General features: G+C 33.8%; 2 protein-coding genes across 4 annotated transcripts; one reads left to right on the forward strand and one right to left on the reverse strand.

Moving 5' to 3' along the window:
• Positions 1-404: 404 nt before the first annotated feature.
• On the forward strand, positions 405-1,817 carry LOC110412352 (C2H2-type zinc finger family protein). The gene has a single exon (XM_021422880.1). It carries the CDS (start codon positions 405-407, stop codon positions 1,815-1,817), a length of 1,413 nt encoding a protein of 470 aa, XP_021278555.1.
• A 6,556-nt stretch (positions 1,818-8,373) lies between these two features.
• Positions 8,374-14,289, reverse strand: LOC110412144 (Tryptophan/tyrosine permease). Of its 3 annotated transcripts, none has more exons than XM_089782891.1 (14): positions 13,907-14,289; positions 13,766-13,805; positions 13,568-13,683; positions 13,350-13,462; positions 12,558-12,607; positions 11,968-12,057; positions 11,771-11,827; positions 11,128-11,197; positions 10,495-10,596; positions 10,374-10,426; positions 9,902-10,049; positions 9,726-9,810; positions 9,013-9,141; positions 8,374-8,785 (listed from the first exon to the last, which is right to left on the reverse strand). In XM_089782891.1, the coding sequence occupies exons 1-14, from the start codon at positions 14,163-14,165 to the stop codon at positions 8,604-8,606; spliced, it is 1,494 nt and encodes a 497-aa protein (XP_089639017.1). In that variant the 5' UTR covers positions 14,166-14,289; the 3' UTR covers positions 8,374-8,603. The 3 variants fall into 3 exon arrangements, with proteins under 3 accessions (XP_089639017.1, XP_021278288.1, XP_021278289.1); XM_021422613.2 differs by having other exon boundaries at positions 13,350-13,424; positions 13,568-13,660; positions 13,765-13,805; positions 13,907-14,288; XM_021422614.2 differs by having other exon boundaries at positions 8,643-8,820; positions 13,350-13,424; positions 13,568-13,660; positions 13,765-13,805; positions 13,907-14,288.
• Between the last annotated feature and the right edge of the window lie 664 nt (positions 14,290-14,953).

The raw sequence follows: 14,953 nt of genomic DNA on the forward strand, positions 1-14,953 counted from the left end.
AGAAAAAAGGACTCGAATTAAATACTCATTGAAGATACAAGAAATGGCTGTCGAAATCTGTTATGCATTGGAAATTCAATGAAGACCGTCATTATTGCACGTAATATTTGTGAGAGATTATCGCAATGTGGCGTGTCTATCCAAAATCCTAGAAGCAAAGGTCTTTAGTTTTTCCCTCTTTTTGATTTTTCCCCTACAATATAGCTTAGCTCCTCTATTTCTCTTCCTCTTTCTTTGCCCTAATACCTTGATTGCCCCCTCACTCCTTGCTATTTGTCTCTTTACATGCCGTCATAATTCCTGTCTTCTAAAGTCCCAATCTCTTTCTCTTCTCTATACTCTTTTCGTTTTCCTTTGAGAAAACTGAAAAGGAAGAAATCTTTGTTATTTTTGCTTTCTGTTTGATGGGTGATCAAGCTGCTCAAGCGATTGAAAACTTGGAACAAGAGTCTGTTTCGATGGAAACATCAGATTTAACACCCTCCAAGTCAAAAAAACTCTTTCTCAAGCTCAAGGTCTCCAATACCTTGAAACGTTGTGGCCAGCATATCTGCCCCGTTTGCAGCAAAGGGTTTACTTCGGGCAAGGCTTTAGGAGGTCATATAAGGATTCACATGAAGGGCAACAAAACTGGTTGCCATAGAAAGATTTCAAAGCTTCAGCCAAAAAATCTTCATCGTGCCAAGAGCAAGAAACGGATCTCGAAGAATACGCTTTTACCAAAAGCTGCCGATGGAGCGGTTGATCTGCCCTCGAATGATCACGAAGGTGCTGAGAAAGTCAGTTGCTGCATATGCAAAAAGGATTTCAGGTCAATGAAATCTTTGTTTGGGCACATGAGGAACCATCCTGAGAGGGGTTGGAGAGGGATCAGGCCACCTCCTTCTGACAAAAACAGCTGCTGTTCAAGCGTATCCGAAAACGATGAAGCTCTAGAAGTTGATCAGATTAGTTGTGCAACAGAAAAAGGCTTGGTGTCAGGTTCCGATCTGTTGAAATCTCTTCCTAAATGGACGAACACTGCCAAGCGATGCGGCAAATATATCTCCGATGAGATCCCTGAAGCTGCCTACTGCCTTATGAAGCTATCTCGAGGAGAATCTTTTGATTTGGGTCAGTCAAGTATTGGATACCAAAAAGAATTTTCATCAACAGATAAGCTGATGATTGATAAATGTCAATCTTCGGGCTTGACAAATAAAGCTTCAGAGCAGAAAAAACGGAGCAATATTGTTCTAGGTAAGGACATGGGTGAAGGGAAAGGAAAGGCTAGGTTGAAAACTGAGTCGGATCAAGAGAGAACTCCTTCGGAATATAAACGGGAAGATTCGTACTGGCCTGGTGAAGAAAAAAAGATGGAGACGTCATTAACGAAAGAGCTCCATTGCGATAATTTTATAGATAAGAAATCCATGGTAAGGGAAAATAAGCTGAAGCTGAATTATGCAGATGCTACTAAAATCGTTGAAAACAATCGTTGTTTTGATCAATTTCAGAAGTTCCCGAGGAAGCCTGATGAAGAAAAGGGTGATCCATCAACCGTGGAAGGTAGATTTAGGGACAAGATCATCCCTAGTAGCCAAACACCTGGTTTATACCCAAAAAACCCTAGTGGACAACTATTTGAAGCTCCATTGGATGAAACAGCATCACCAGCAGAGGGCAAACATCTAAAATGCAAAACATTATTCCCAACAGCTAGTCAGGCAGCTGATGGAAGTCAGGTTTGTCCCCCCAAGATGCTAGATTTTGATCTCAATGAACCTTATGCGGCTCTAGATGGTGAGGATACAGGATCTAAAATTACCTCAATCTGATTATGTAGCTTATTAAGAAGTATTTCAGGGTATTATATTTCTAGAAGTCAGATTGGCCTTTTTAGTCGCTCAGTTGAAGTCAGCTAGTGATCTTTGTCCTTTTCCATTGATCCTTTAGTTTGATGTACTGAAATTTCTGTGAGAAACCCTTTTGTTTATCGTTGTTTTCATAATATGATGGTTACAACTAGGTGTAGCCATTTAATATTGTAGTCTTCTCTTTTCTTTTCAAGAGTGAAATAGTCTGGTCTAGGTTGCCCCAAGGAATGCTTGTTCAATGATAGCTGAAGTATAATTCATGAAACTGTGATCACTGCTAAACTTTGCTATGACATGATCTAATTGGTATCAAAGCAAATGATACATGCATAGTTTTTCTATTATAATTATAATAAATCCAAAGAAGAGGTCTTAGTCTGATGGTGTCCTTCAACAAGATTAATATTAGAATGAAAGAGAAGATAGGCGTTTGAGTTGAGTTCATAGTGAATGAATTTTTGAGTGACTCCCATCTCCCATAAGAAAAATGGACTTCTCTATTGTTAGTTCCCAAAACATTTTGAAGAAGGGCAATTAGAAGAAAATTGCATGTAAAGAGAAATGATCTATGTATAAAAAAAAATTGATACATTTTCTTTATATCTGTTTGAATATCTAAAATTAATTATGGGTTTTAGCTAGAAGTTTAATTATCATAAAATATTAAAAAAATCATATATTTACTTAGTTAATTTCTGTCATTACCATTTTCTCTAAGTGTTTTTTTAATTAAATTTTGTGAGTTATATAAAACTTTAAATATTCTTTTTGCTTTGTTTCATTTTGTCATGCTATATTTCATTAAAAATCGCAATCGTCGTAACATTTAAAGTCTTAACCAGCAAGTCCCTATGAAATTGTTGTGAGCGCGAATAAAAACAAAACAGCACCTCTAAACCCTATAACCCTCCTATACAAAATCAAGTTCCCTTTCCCTCTATGCCAGCATGATAAACATCAACATTTTGTCATGCCTTTGATTATAAACAAACATAAGTAGGTTGATTTACATTAATAACTTTGCTCTTAACGCAAGTGGCGAGTTAGAATGGAGATTCAAGTGCAAGTATCCTCCTTCTCTACCATCCTAACTTCTTGCAACTAGTCTTTGAGAAGAAGATTTCTGGAATACCATACATTCAGTTATAATCTTGGCTTTTCTTTTATTATTTAAATATTTCAACATTTTTGTTCCACTTTGTTTGAAAATATGGTTTTGATGTGTTGCCGATGAAAGAATAGAATGGTGTATGTCCAATATCCACAAAATATTTAAACATATATCATTAATATAGCTAGTTCTTATTTGTCTAAAGGCTGCATTTTGTATAATTCGAATATATATAGTTTGAGATTCTAACATTGCATAAAATTATAAGATTACTGTTTGCTTCTTTTCTATTATAGGATGTGTATATATTATGTATAGTTCAAGCTTAACCTTTGCTCCTCAATGAGAGTTAAGATTCCACATCGAAATCTCTTGGTTATTATTGGTACAGTGCTCAACATTTTCAATTCTCTTATTTATTACCCTGACATTTTTCAAAATGCATAACAAAAATTATAAACTATACATAAAATCAACTTGTTGTGAAAATTACTATGTACAAGTAAGTATTCATTAATTCTAGGTTGATTCGATTGGTAAGAACTTCTATCTTGACTTAAATGATTTTAAATGTGATTTTTATGGTGATCTATTTTGTTGCTTTTTAATAAAAAAATAATTATCATGTATTTATGCATGTGAACATCTTTTTAAGTTTATAAAGTTTTTCTTTTTTGAAAAAAAAGCCGGTATACTCCTTTCTTACTTTAGTCACTGAATTCAAATTTATACCAATTTAGTTTAAAATTTTTAAAATTGTATCTAATGTTGATCACATTAAGAGATTCTATTCAAATAATTATGAAATAACAATATAATAACCATTTAAGTATATATTCATTCATTTAAAAAATCTTCAAAAATTCTTTACACTTTTTGTCTTCTCATTTTCTTTCTTTGCAAATTATTTTTTGCAATTTATATCTTCCAACAAAAACAAAAAACAAAATGATAGAGAAAAAATTGAATCATAAAAGTTAACATGATATTTTTTTAAAAATATATTAGGGTTGTTTAAGTCGCTATTATGTCAGTGTCTCATGCAGGCTGGGAAGCTTGATTTTGTGTAGAGAGGATGATTGTTGAGATTTTGGAAAGGCATCAAATTCTCAAATTAATCCCTCTATATTCTTCCAAAAATGTTAAATTTAATCTTTATATTATTATTAATATAAATCAAATCTCTATACTTTTAAAATTTATTAATATAAATCAAATAGCATCGACCATGTTAATTTAGAAATTTTTGAAATTTTAAAAATTAAGTCAAAATTTGAATTTAATGTATGTACTCTATTAAAGTGTTGAATTTAATCTTTTTATTTTATTTGTAAACATTATAACTTTCAAAATTTCAAAATTTGTTAAATTCACTATTAAAGTGACTCATGTGACCATATTAACATATATTGACTGATATTGACATGATGTCGATTGATGTTAACATAGTGTTGACCAATGCTAACATGAAAATTTTAAAGATCTATTTGTTTTAAAGAAAAATAAAAAAAAAGATGTGGCATTTTGGGTGGCACGTCACATTTAAATGCTAGCCAAATGATTAAAAACGTAAAGCACACACTAATTCATAAATTAATTAAGATTAATCAAAAATCAAGAAAGAAATAAAGATTTAAAATAAAAGCTTATCAATTAACCAAACTAATTAGGATTAAAAAGTGGTACACCAATGAGATATTCCAGCAAGCTGTCAATTTTAGCCATTTGCATCAAGCTTTCCATAACCCCGTCTACTATACAAATACTAGAGAACCAAAAGTTGTGTGATATCGGCAGAGACAAAGGAAGAAAGGTTACAACAATTATATATGGTTGTGTGTGAGAGAAAATATTAAAGAGGCGGAAGAAAATGATAAATTGTACGACGTAGAGAGAGAAACGGACGGCGCTGACGCATATCGGAATCTGATGGAAAGTTTGAAGAGATTCGAATAGGGTTCTTGTCAACATTGAGTAATATCATGCTATCATTGGTCAACGTCATCAGCATAGTCAACTCCACTTAACAACTTTTAGGAATGAAGCTTGACAATGTTATTTTATAAATTGAAATTAACAAATTTTTTAAATATAATTATATTAAAGAGATTAAATTTAATATTTTGATAAAATATAAAAATTAACTCTAAAGTTAGCATTATCAACATGACTAATGTCATGTCAGCAATTTTGATGCAGAAAACTTGATTATATTAATGATTGGATTGATATTAATAAATTTTAAGAATATAAAGACTTGATTTATATGAATTATAATAAATAGGATAGATCCAATACTTTGGTAGAGTGTAAAATCTAAATTTAGAATTTGATCAAAACTCAATAATCTAATTGAGATGAATTAAAATTCAGTGAGTAAAATAAAAAATAAAATTAAAATTTAATGATCATACATAGAATTTGAATTTATATTTGAGGGTTTTTTTTTTTTTTGAAAAGCTGAGTTCATTCATAATAAATAAAGTTACAGCCATCAAGGAGGAGAATTAACCTCCAAGCCACCAAGAAAAGCTGCAAAAGAACAAAAACAGATTTGCAGCAGCAAACCACCCCAGCGTTTCCGTTATAATTCATCATCCCGTGGAGGCAATACCCATATAAAATCAACTTTTTAACTCACCCCTGATTTGGCAAGTGAATCAGCAATATCATTGGCGGACTTAGAAATTTTGACAATTTCACAGCCGTCAATAATAGATTTAAAACGCATAATCTGAATAACGACAGGTCTTAATATCCAAGGGGCTGTGATTAGGTTTAAACCTCGTTTAACAGCATTTTCAGAATCACTTTCAAAGATATCCTTTTGGGAGCTCCATCTAGGAGTAACAAACATTTGAAGAGCTTTACATAAAGCTTTAATCTGAGTGGCATTGGCATCCAGTATTCCCATTGAGAAAGAGAAAAGCAGCAAAACATTACCATTTACATCCCTTGAACCCCTCCAATTCCAACTTCACCTAGATTACCACTCGAAGCACCATCAATATTAAATTTGAGGGCTCCATCCGGAGGGGCTTGCCATTTGACATCAGGTTTTCCTTTCAAAGGTTTTGAAGGGACCATTGTTAATTTTGGAAACCTCACAAGGTCTTAAATAGATAAATTAGAATGCGGCAACTTTGCGCGAGCCAACCAAGCTACCCATAGTTTCACCATATCAAAAATGTGATGACTATCTCAAAGCTTACCATTGAAGCATCCATCATTTCTCTCCGACCAAATGGTCCACACTCTTGCCGGGAAAGCCATCCTCCAAATTTCCTAATTGCCGACAGTTTTGGCAGCTTCATTCCAAGATAAGAAAATTAACAAGAGGGTCGTTTTATGAATAACCCATTTCGGCCCCCAATTGCTTGCCCATAGATACCATAAAGCCTAGGATTCACTAGGCAGCAAAAAGATGGGCAACGATTTCAATATCTTTTATACAAAGAAGACAGCAAGCTGCTTTACTAAGGCCTCTTTTCAAAAGAGTATCCAAACCATGACTTTTCCTTTGAGAATGAGCCAACAGAAAGCTTCCACCTTTAGCGGAGTAAGGCCACTCCAAAGTGATATCTAGTAATTTTCATCTTGAATAACTGGTCTTTGGAAGGAACGGTTGAAGGAACTAGTAGAATAGCACCCACTAGGATTGTCTCTCCAGATCAGTTTGTCATCAAGGTTCACATCTAAGGCTTGGTCTTTCAAAGTATTATTGAAAGCCTCCCATTGATCAAGCTCCCAATCAAACAAATTCCTTCTTAACTCAAGATGCCACTGCCATTATGTCCCTCCCGTATGCCATACTTATCAATAGTGGCGAGGCCATGAGTTCTTGGAAAGCTAAGCTTAAGAATTATCCACTCAATCCATTGGTCATGCCAAAAACTTATCTTTTGACCATTCCCCACCAATAATCCGAAGCCAGCTTTTGTAACCTAGCTGTCTCTATCATAGTGAACAAGGAGACTAATGATATTGCGCCAAATACTAGAAGTCATAGGTGAACACCCCTCAACAGGGAGGAGGCTATCCCTGTTGTACCCCTTTTTGCTTTCGATAACTTTTTCTCCATAAGTTGCCCGTCTCCTTACCAAACTTCCATATCCATTTATTTAGAAATGCTCTATATTGAATATTGATATCAACCACCAAGGTCATTTCGAAGACATACAGTTTGCCCGTTAACAAGGTGCACCTTCCTATTCCCTTGAGCTACACCCAAAGAAAGCGTATCTGAATTTTTTCTAATTTCTCCCTAACACCAATGGGCATTGGAAAAAGAGACCTGAAGAATATTGGGAGTACTAAGCACGGAATTAAGGAGACCAAGTCTACTACCCAAAGACAGATGTTGTGACTTCCAAGCCAATAGTTTAGATTCAAATCTGTCCACGACTGACTGCCACATTTTCAAAGAATTGGACTTTCTCCCTAATGGCAGTCCCAAATACGTACTTGGTAAAATCTACTTGCCAATCTTCAGCAGGCCCTTGGTCCAAGCCGACATCATAGAGACAGCTCTTGTTAAGGTTGATTTTCAGATCCGAAATAGTCTGAAAACATCTCAAAATCCTTTTAGCATTCAGCAAATTATAAGGAGAGGGTTCACAAACTATTACAATGTCATTAGCAAATTGAAGGTGGAAAACGGTAAGCTCATCTCTGCCGATATTTGAGGTGCTATTAGTATATTGATTCCATACATTGTCAGTTATTTTTACCTCATTAATTAGTAAACCTAAATGTTTAAAAGCCCTTGACAAAAAGCATACATAACTTACAATTATTTAATTAGTCAAAAATAATTACTTTTTATTTTTTATTTTCTTCCTATTGCACTTTTTGCTAATTAAAAAACAACCATTGATAAGCAAATGCCAGCGAACAATAATCACTTTAAATATAATATAAAACAATAATCACTTTCTCTACATTATATTCGTTGAAACAAAAATATCTTACATAAGAAATTTCAAGATTCTCATCTTTAAAATGAGAAAAGGAAACCCAAATTTTCAATCTTTAAAGCAAAGAACCAGCCTCAAAATCAAAAGGATTGTACATCTTGACAAATGTATCATCAAGAATTATATCAGAATTCCAATTTTCCAGTTAAGAATATTTTTTTTATTCAATACTCAATATTCATTTCATGAGTATAATCTTAAATCTCCTAAAGGAATCAACATTTTTCCTTTTTGACATTAACATTTCTAGAAGAATTATCCAATACAACATCTCTGCCAGCAGGATTAATTAAAGAGTTCATATTCTATAAAGATATATTTAAAATAATCAATAAATTAATAAGACATTCTCCTTATAAAAATCTTTACTTTCTTAGAATTTTAAATTAATTTATTTTATTAAAAGAAAAAGGTTTGAACTCAACAATAATTTCTTCAATAAATAAATATATGCATCTATCATTGAATTGAATATTCCGATACTAAAATTTAAAATCAATCAACCCTGATCATCCTCCAATTAAGATTAATAGCAACAAAAAGTACTATTGAAGGCAAAAGCAAAGAAAAAATTTAAATTCGTGAAACTCTTCGGAGATGCAATTCAAGTACATTATATTTACTTCAGTTTACTGCACAAAAGATAAGCATTGTTGACAATCATGGGTGCCCGAAGTTCTTAAGTACTTCTGTAAGAATGACCCCTCCTGCACATCCCATTACCAGAGTAAGGGTAAGCCTTCCTCCAGGAACAAGCTCTGGCAGTTTCAAAGATGTCGATGAATTGGAGTACCGATCTGACCAAGACATTGCAGCAGGAAAAATTCCAAACAGTACTAGTACTGGCAAAAACATGGAAAATTTTGCTAGCTTTCAGCTGTTTGCAAGGCAAAGGAATGGAAGCTTTTAATCAAAACTAGAGCAAACAATTTGCAGTTGTTTGCATGGCAAGGTATTGTAATAATGTTTTAAGTTCAAAAATTATGCAAAATGGAAAACAAATTTGTCACTACATCAATGGGTGTTCAGAGTGAGAGGAAAAAGTAGAACAATGTCCTGAGGGAATTACCTCCATATGTTCCTGCAAAGTCCAAGGCTTTAAAAAAGATCTCTGGGTCTAGCAAAGCAAGTACGAGAGGCGGAATCAAAGTCAAGAGATAGGGTTGAGGTCTATTCTCACCAGTCGGAAGTTTCAGCACTGAAATAATTGGAAAATAAGAACAAAAAAATGAATATCTTCATGAAACAACATTTTTGAAACAGAAAGGCAATCAGTGCAAGGAGATAGTGTGCTGAAAGTAAACAGGTTCTACATCTAGAACACGTCTTCTGATTATTTATTATCATATAAAACACTAATAATGATGCAAGGTGTTTATGCATCAACTGTTTTGGAGGTTTGAAATGTGATAGCAATCTAGTTTTTTTTTTTTTTTATTTGAAGGAAGAGGATTCGAACACAGTTCTTTGCGTAAGGAGTACATGCACCAACCATACATCAAATGCTCGGCTGTTAATATCGATCTAGTTGATTTTGAAATGATTTAAAAATTGGAAGTTTCATAACAGAGTCAATGTATGGCAAACCTTTTCAGAAAGGCTATTGAAAATAGCCTTCCATTGCTAAGACATACGCATGCACAGAGATGCAGGCATCAATTAATGGTTATGGAAGTAGAATCAGGAATATATCAGAGAATTAATCTAAACTCTAAATGTTCGACTCATGTCTAAGGTAGGTGATGCACAAAAGATCACTAACAAAGTTGAAGGAAGACTCACAGTCAGCCAGGAAATCTGAAAGGCCCAAAACAAACCCAATATAAGAAGTTGCAATTGCAAGAAGCGAGAACACCTCGATTATTGGCTGCAAATTAACAAAAGTGGTGTCACTTTCAAACTCAATTCGCTGCCTTTCAATCTGAAGTTTGGATCAAGTCTTTTAAGAAAGAACTTACTCCAACTCCATTACTAGATCGTAATTGTTGCAGTGGGTCTATCATCTTATCAGTGCCCATTTCAAGATTTGTAATAGATCCTAGAATAACAGCATTCCAGACAAGAAATAAACCAAGTGGTATAGCTGTGCCTAGGACAATAGCAGTCCTGCGAAAACAAGATTTTATCAGAGGGAGCAAACTTAAGGATGCAATGACAGGTGAAACAAAGAAAGCAGGCACTGAAAAATATTTGGATTAACAACTATTCTCATCCATCGCCTTAAATTTTCATCATTCAGATTGTTGACGATCAAAACTAATTTTGTCAGAATCAAACATGATCAAAACAATGACAAAAATGCTGTGCCCCCATGATAGAAACTTGATCATCAGATTCAATAAATTAATAATGTGCTAACATTTGACCTGAAACAAAAATGGAGGGGACAGGAATGAAATCCTATAAGCATATAATGATAAGATCTGTCACCTTACTTTTGACATGTTTCCTTCAAGATTTGTACAGAGAACTGGCACAACATTCTGAAGAAAGTAGATACAAGATGTTACTACAACTTAAAAGTTAAATTATTATAGGTTAAAGATGTTACCTGGTAAACAAATGACAGAACAATTATTGGTATACTCATAGGAATAGCTTCGAAGTTTGCTTTCAGAAGAGTATCCCATTCTAGGCCTCCACTTGCAACAGCCTAAATGAAAAAGCTTATCAATATCAAAAGAGATACATTTGATAGGAAAAAAACACCATTTTTTCAGTCGAATTAATGCATAAAGAGTTCACAGTAATCAGATAAATTGAAGGGCAAACTCAGTGAAATGAACAAGGCTTGCCTAAAGGTCTCAAATTTATATAATTGTTACATTTTTTTAATTGAGAGGAGAGATTTAAATTTCGCTCTTTGAGTAGAGAGAAAGATGAATTGTTTGTTCACCTTTATTTATCTTCTTATCAATTTATCCTTCGACCAGTTCCCCTTCGTAAGAACAAGGAATTGGTTCTGGCTAATATGATGATAAAAGTTTTTGAAGTTGTTCAGTATTTGTCTTACATAGTAGAGGCCAAAGGGAAAATAGAAGGTCGATTCTTCATCAATAAGAAACAAAGAACATATATTCTAAAAAGAAACAAAATTTTGTTCACGAATATGAGAAAGGACCTTATGATTAAGCACCAATAAATGAAATTTAAATCATATTGTTCATTAAAGTCAGGAAATTACCACAAGAGCAGCGAAAGAAGCAATGATTCCGAATACAAGAATCCCATTAATGGCACCAATTAAGCGCTGGCTACAGTTGAAAATGAGCCAAAGTCAATCTTAATTTGTTCATTCTAAAAGAAAGAGGAAATATATGTTGAATCCTACTAAAAGAATTAAACAGGAACTGGAACATGTCCTCAACTCTATGATCATAGAACACTAGCGTTAGGTTTTGTGGCCTATTAATGAATGGCTGGGCTTTATATTGAAATATCAAACACTGTAAGTTAAAATATTATGTAGTCAAATGCTCTATCTTTGTTTTTTTTTCCCCCTAAACTACAACGCATCAATTAGTGTAAAGGCAATTTCAACTTAAAAAAATTAGGTTCTAGGTATGAATGTATGAGGCACATCCTATGCCAACAAACCCTGAAATTTCATCCGGTGATATAGCTAGGAAGATTATGTTCATTAATCAGGGAAACATTCTATATCAAGAAAGAGAAACCAAACTTTTGTTTGTGCGGCCAAAACAGGGTTGATGCAACTTTTTATATTCCCTCTAGTGTGCTAAGAGACTGATCTCACTCACAACATCAGAACATCATGTAAATGTAATAATAAAAACAGCAGAGAAGATTGTTTAAAGAACACCAACCTTCCAAAGAAGCATATGCCTCCCAAGACCAATGAGAACAATGTTGCACTTTCCCATCTGCAAATCAAAGGCTGTCCATCAATACCTTAAAAAACATAAAGCAGCTGTTTGATACATTAATCATAGAAAGCAAAATCAAGAGATCTAATTGGTATTAAGTTGCTTGAGAGAATTAGAAATAGAATTCAGGCGCGTACAAGGGAACGCCAAGATAATTTGTCAAGATATCTGAAGAACGAGCCACATAGGCAACAAGAAGGGCGTAATGTATAGATATGTATGACCAACTGCAAGACAAGCAAACAACAAAACTTAAAGACTCGGTTTTGACAAAACAATCCAGAATATACAGTGGGTTAGCATCCAGATAACTTAACAAGGCAATGCCAGTTGCATGCATTGAAGCTTAAAATGTGCAAACATCTACAAGGTGTTGGAGAAACAAACAAAAGCTTATCAAGAAAACAGCAACCTCGACAAAATTTAACTGTTTGTTATAATCATGCAGTTACGATATTTTCGCCACAACAAATGAAATAATTTCAACTTTTAAGTTCTGGTATTCTTTTACGAACATAAAGCATGCATTTTGATGGCTTCTGAGATGAAGTCCATACAATTCCTCAACAGCTAGTAATGCAGAGAAATACTCCTTCCAAAGGAGAAAAGCACAAACAACCATTCAACCATAATAGATCCTAAACTAAACATCTGACTAAGTTGCATTTTAACACATGATGACATTATGTAAAGGAGTAAAAAGTAAATTAATGACTTCTCAGCCTACCAAGCAATTTGGACTCCAACAGATCCAAGAGTTCTCCTGGCCATAGATACCTGAAATAAACCATGTGGAAGTATAAGCAAGTTAACTAGCTACAATGAGACTGAAGTATCAATATGCAAAACTATGGTAAATATCAGTAGGTAACAAGATTTTACACTTGGATTTCGAGTTTCAACATTCCTAATGGTAAAAGGAAATTACCAAGACTAACATTTCCATTAGATAAGTAAATAAATAATCTTGAAAATAGTAAAATTAGTTCCCCTCTCTTTTTCCTTAAACTTATCTTGCAACTCTCTATTAGTCAAGCTGCAAGACGTTTGACAAAATTTATATGGATTTGTTTTGTTAAAATTTTGTCAAACAGGCATGGAAATCAACTAACCATACTTCCTATACGGTTCTACACAAAAGAGGTGACCACTGCCCATTAAAGTTCCTCTAATTTAGCTATTATAGCTTTTGCTAATTAGTTCCTACTTAAAAGATAAACATAATTTGTAATGCCCTATATGTTTTCATCAAAGCAAATTCTATACTTGTGCATGAGAGTCATGCACAGGTAATCTGGCTTTATTCAAAGTTAAGAATCTATACTTTTGAATAAATTAAGAGTTCATATTAATTAGTATGAAATCAAGAAATCAGTAAAAAATTTAATTTAATTCAAGTAATAGTGGTTAATAATTAAAAATATAAAAGGTTTTTGTTCTTACGACGGATGCACATGCACTTTGTGTGAAACTGAGAGGAATTGATTTCAAGGGATGAGAGTGATACAGAGTTACATACCAGTGAAACACCACCAGAACCCAGTTCACACATTGTGTTGACGTTAACTTCAGCAATGAGCAGCCCGGTTGCAACCTGCCCCAGTTTTTCAATCACTGGAGTGATTAATTTCCTTAATTTAATTTATAAACAGCTTAGCAAACAATAAATTTATAAACAAAGATCGAAATAAAGAAGAGAAAATCCAAAAATCTTTTGCAAATTAAGAGTAGTTTTACCATGAAAATCCAACAAAGAATACAAGCAACAGCAGAGGCCAAAAATCCAGATTCTTGTGTCACTGCAGGAATGGCCAGGATCCCTGCACCCACCTGGAGAACGAACCAGCAATAGGCAAGATGACATCAAATAGATAAACAACATAGTTAAAAGAGAAAATCAAACGATGTAGAGCAGAGCTGAGAAAAGGGCATACCGTGGTACCCGCCACCAGGAATATTGCACTGGACAAACTTCCTGCAGGAGGGGATCATAGAACTCGAAACAAATCAAAGAAATTTAAAACAGTACTAATTAAATGAATACCATTAAACTAAGAATGCAATTCCTAATTATACCAGGTTCTCTCTTGAGCGTGGCTTGGTTGAGGTTTGAAAAGAGCCTCTCAAATTCATACTCTTGGGCCTGATCAGCAGACTGTCTCTGGGAGGAGCATTTGAAGGTTCTCAAAGGAGAAGGAAACCGATCATAACGGAGATGGTATCTCTTTCTCTTCAGTGATGTTGGGCACAGGTACTTTTGGTTGTGAAAACATAGTTTAGGCCCTGTGCGAGAGATTAGAGAAGTTGGCGTTTGCAAAGGAACAGAGACAGACATTTTTGGTTTGCCACCTCGGGCTTCAACTCTGCTTAGCTTAGTTACTTGCTTGGCCTGGATAAACAAATCCAGGAGGACGCAAAGCAAAGCAGCCTAGACTCTTCAACATTTTTACTACAAAAAACAAGGTTCAAGTTCAAGGTCAACTGTTCAAGCCAAGGGTGACGACTTGCTCAGGATAACGTGGGCCATCGCCATCGCCATCGCTTACCATGCCTTCCACCCTTAAGTTTTCGTACGTTCAGCTAAGACTCAAAACTTTGTCGTTTCCTTCCTACTTTTTTTTTATTATTTTTTTTATTTTTTACTTTTTTTCTATTTTAACTTAAATATAAAAACAAAAAAAAGACCCTTCAACTTAATTAAAATTAGACGTAATATTTTTAAAAAATTTATATAAATTTTTATTTTTTTTTACGTTTAATCAAGTTCATGTAAAATTTTTATTGTAAATCGTATAAACCCTTTTATCTAATAATTGATTAATCAAAATATTACTTATCATTTTATATTATACGTATATTGACATGACATAATTAATTATAATATAATATGTTAATATATTATAATTAATAATAATATAACATATTAATGTAACATAATAATATATTCATAGGATATTTTTTACTTTTCAAATTATATTACGTTAGTGCCATATAGATATAAAATAACAAGTGACATTTTGATCGGGCCTTTTACGCCGTTGAATTCGATGAATATAAATAAGATGTGGAGAAGAGGATGAGGAGCTATTTTTCAACCTGACGGAGGCGCAACTCAAAGTACTC

This window comes from Theobroma umbraticum, unplaced genomic scaffold (genome assembly GCF_002168275.2).
Source record: "Theobroma umbraticum cultivar Fairchild unplaced genomic scaffold, ASM216827v3 scaffold_95.0, whole genome shotgun sequence".
NCBI lineage: Eukaryota > Viridiplantae > Streptophyta > Magnoliopsida > Malvales > Malvaceae > Theobroma > Theobroma umbraticum.

What these genes read in the sequence shown, in the direction of transcription:
- LOC110412352 (XM_021422880.1), top strand. Translation starts at nt 405, where the DNA reads ATGGGTGATCAAGCTGCTCAAGCGATTGAAAACTTGGAACAAGAGTCT.
- LOC110412144 (XM_089782891.1), bottom strand. Translation starts at nt 14,165, where the DNA reads ATGTCTGTCTCTGTTCCTTTGCAAACGCCAACTTCTCTAATCTCTCGC. An exon ending in GGCATATGCTTCTTTGGAAG is followed by an intron (nt 11,198 to 11,770) that starts GTTGGTGTTCTT and finishes TTTCAACTGTAG; the next exon opens with CCAGCGCTTAATTGGTGCCA. An exon ending in TTCTGTCATTTGTTTACCAG is followed by an intron (nt 10,427 to 10,494) that starts GTAACATCTTTA and finishes TACTTTCTTCAG; the next exon opens with AATGTTGTGCCAGTTCTCTG.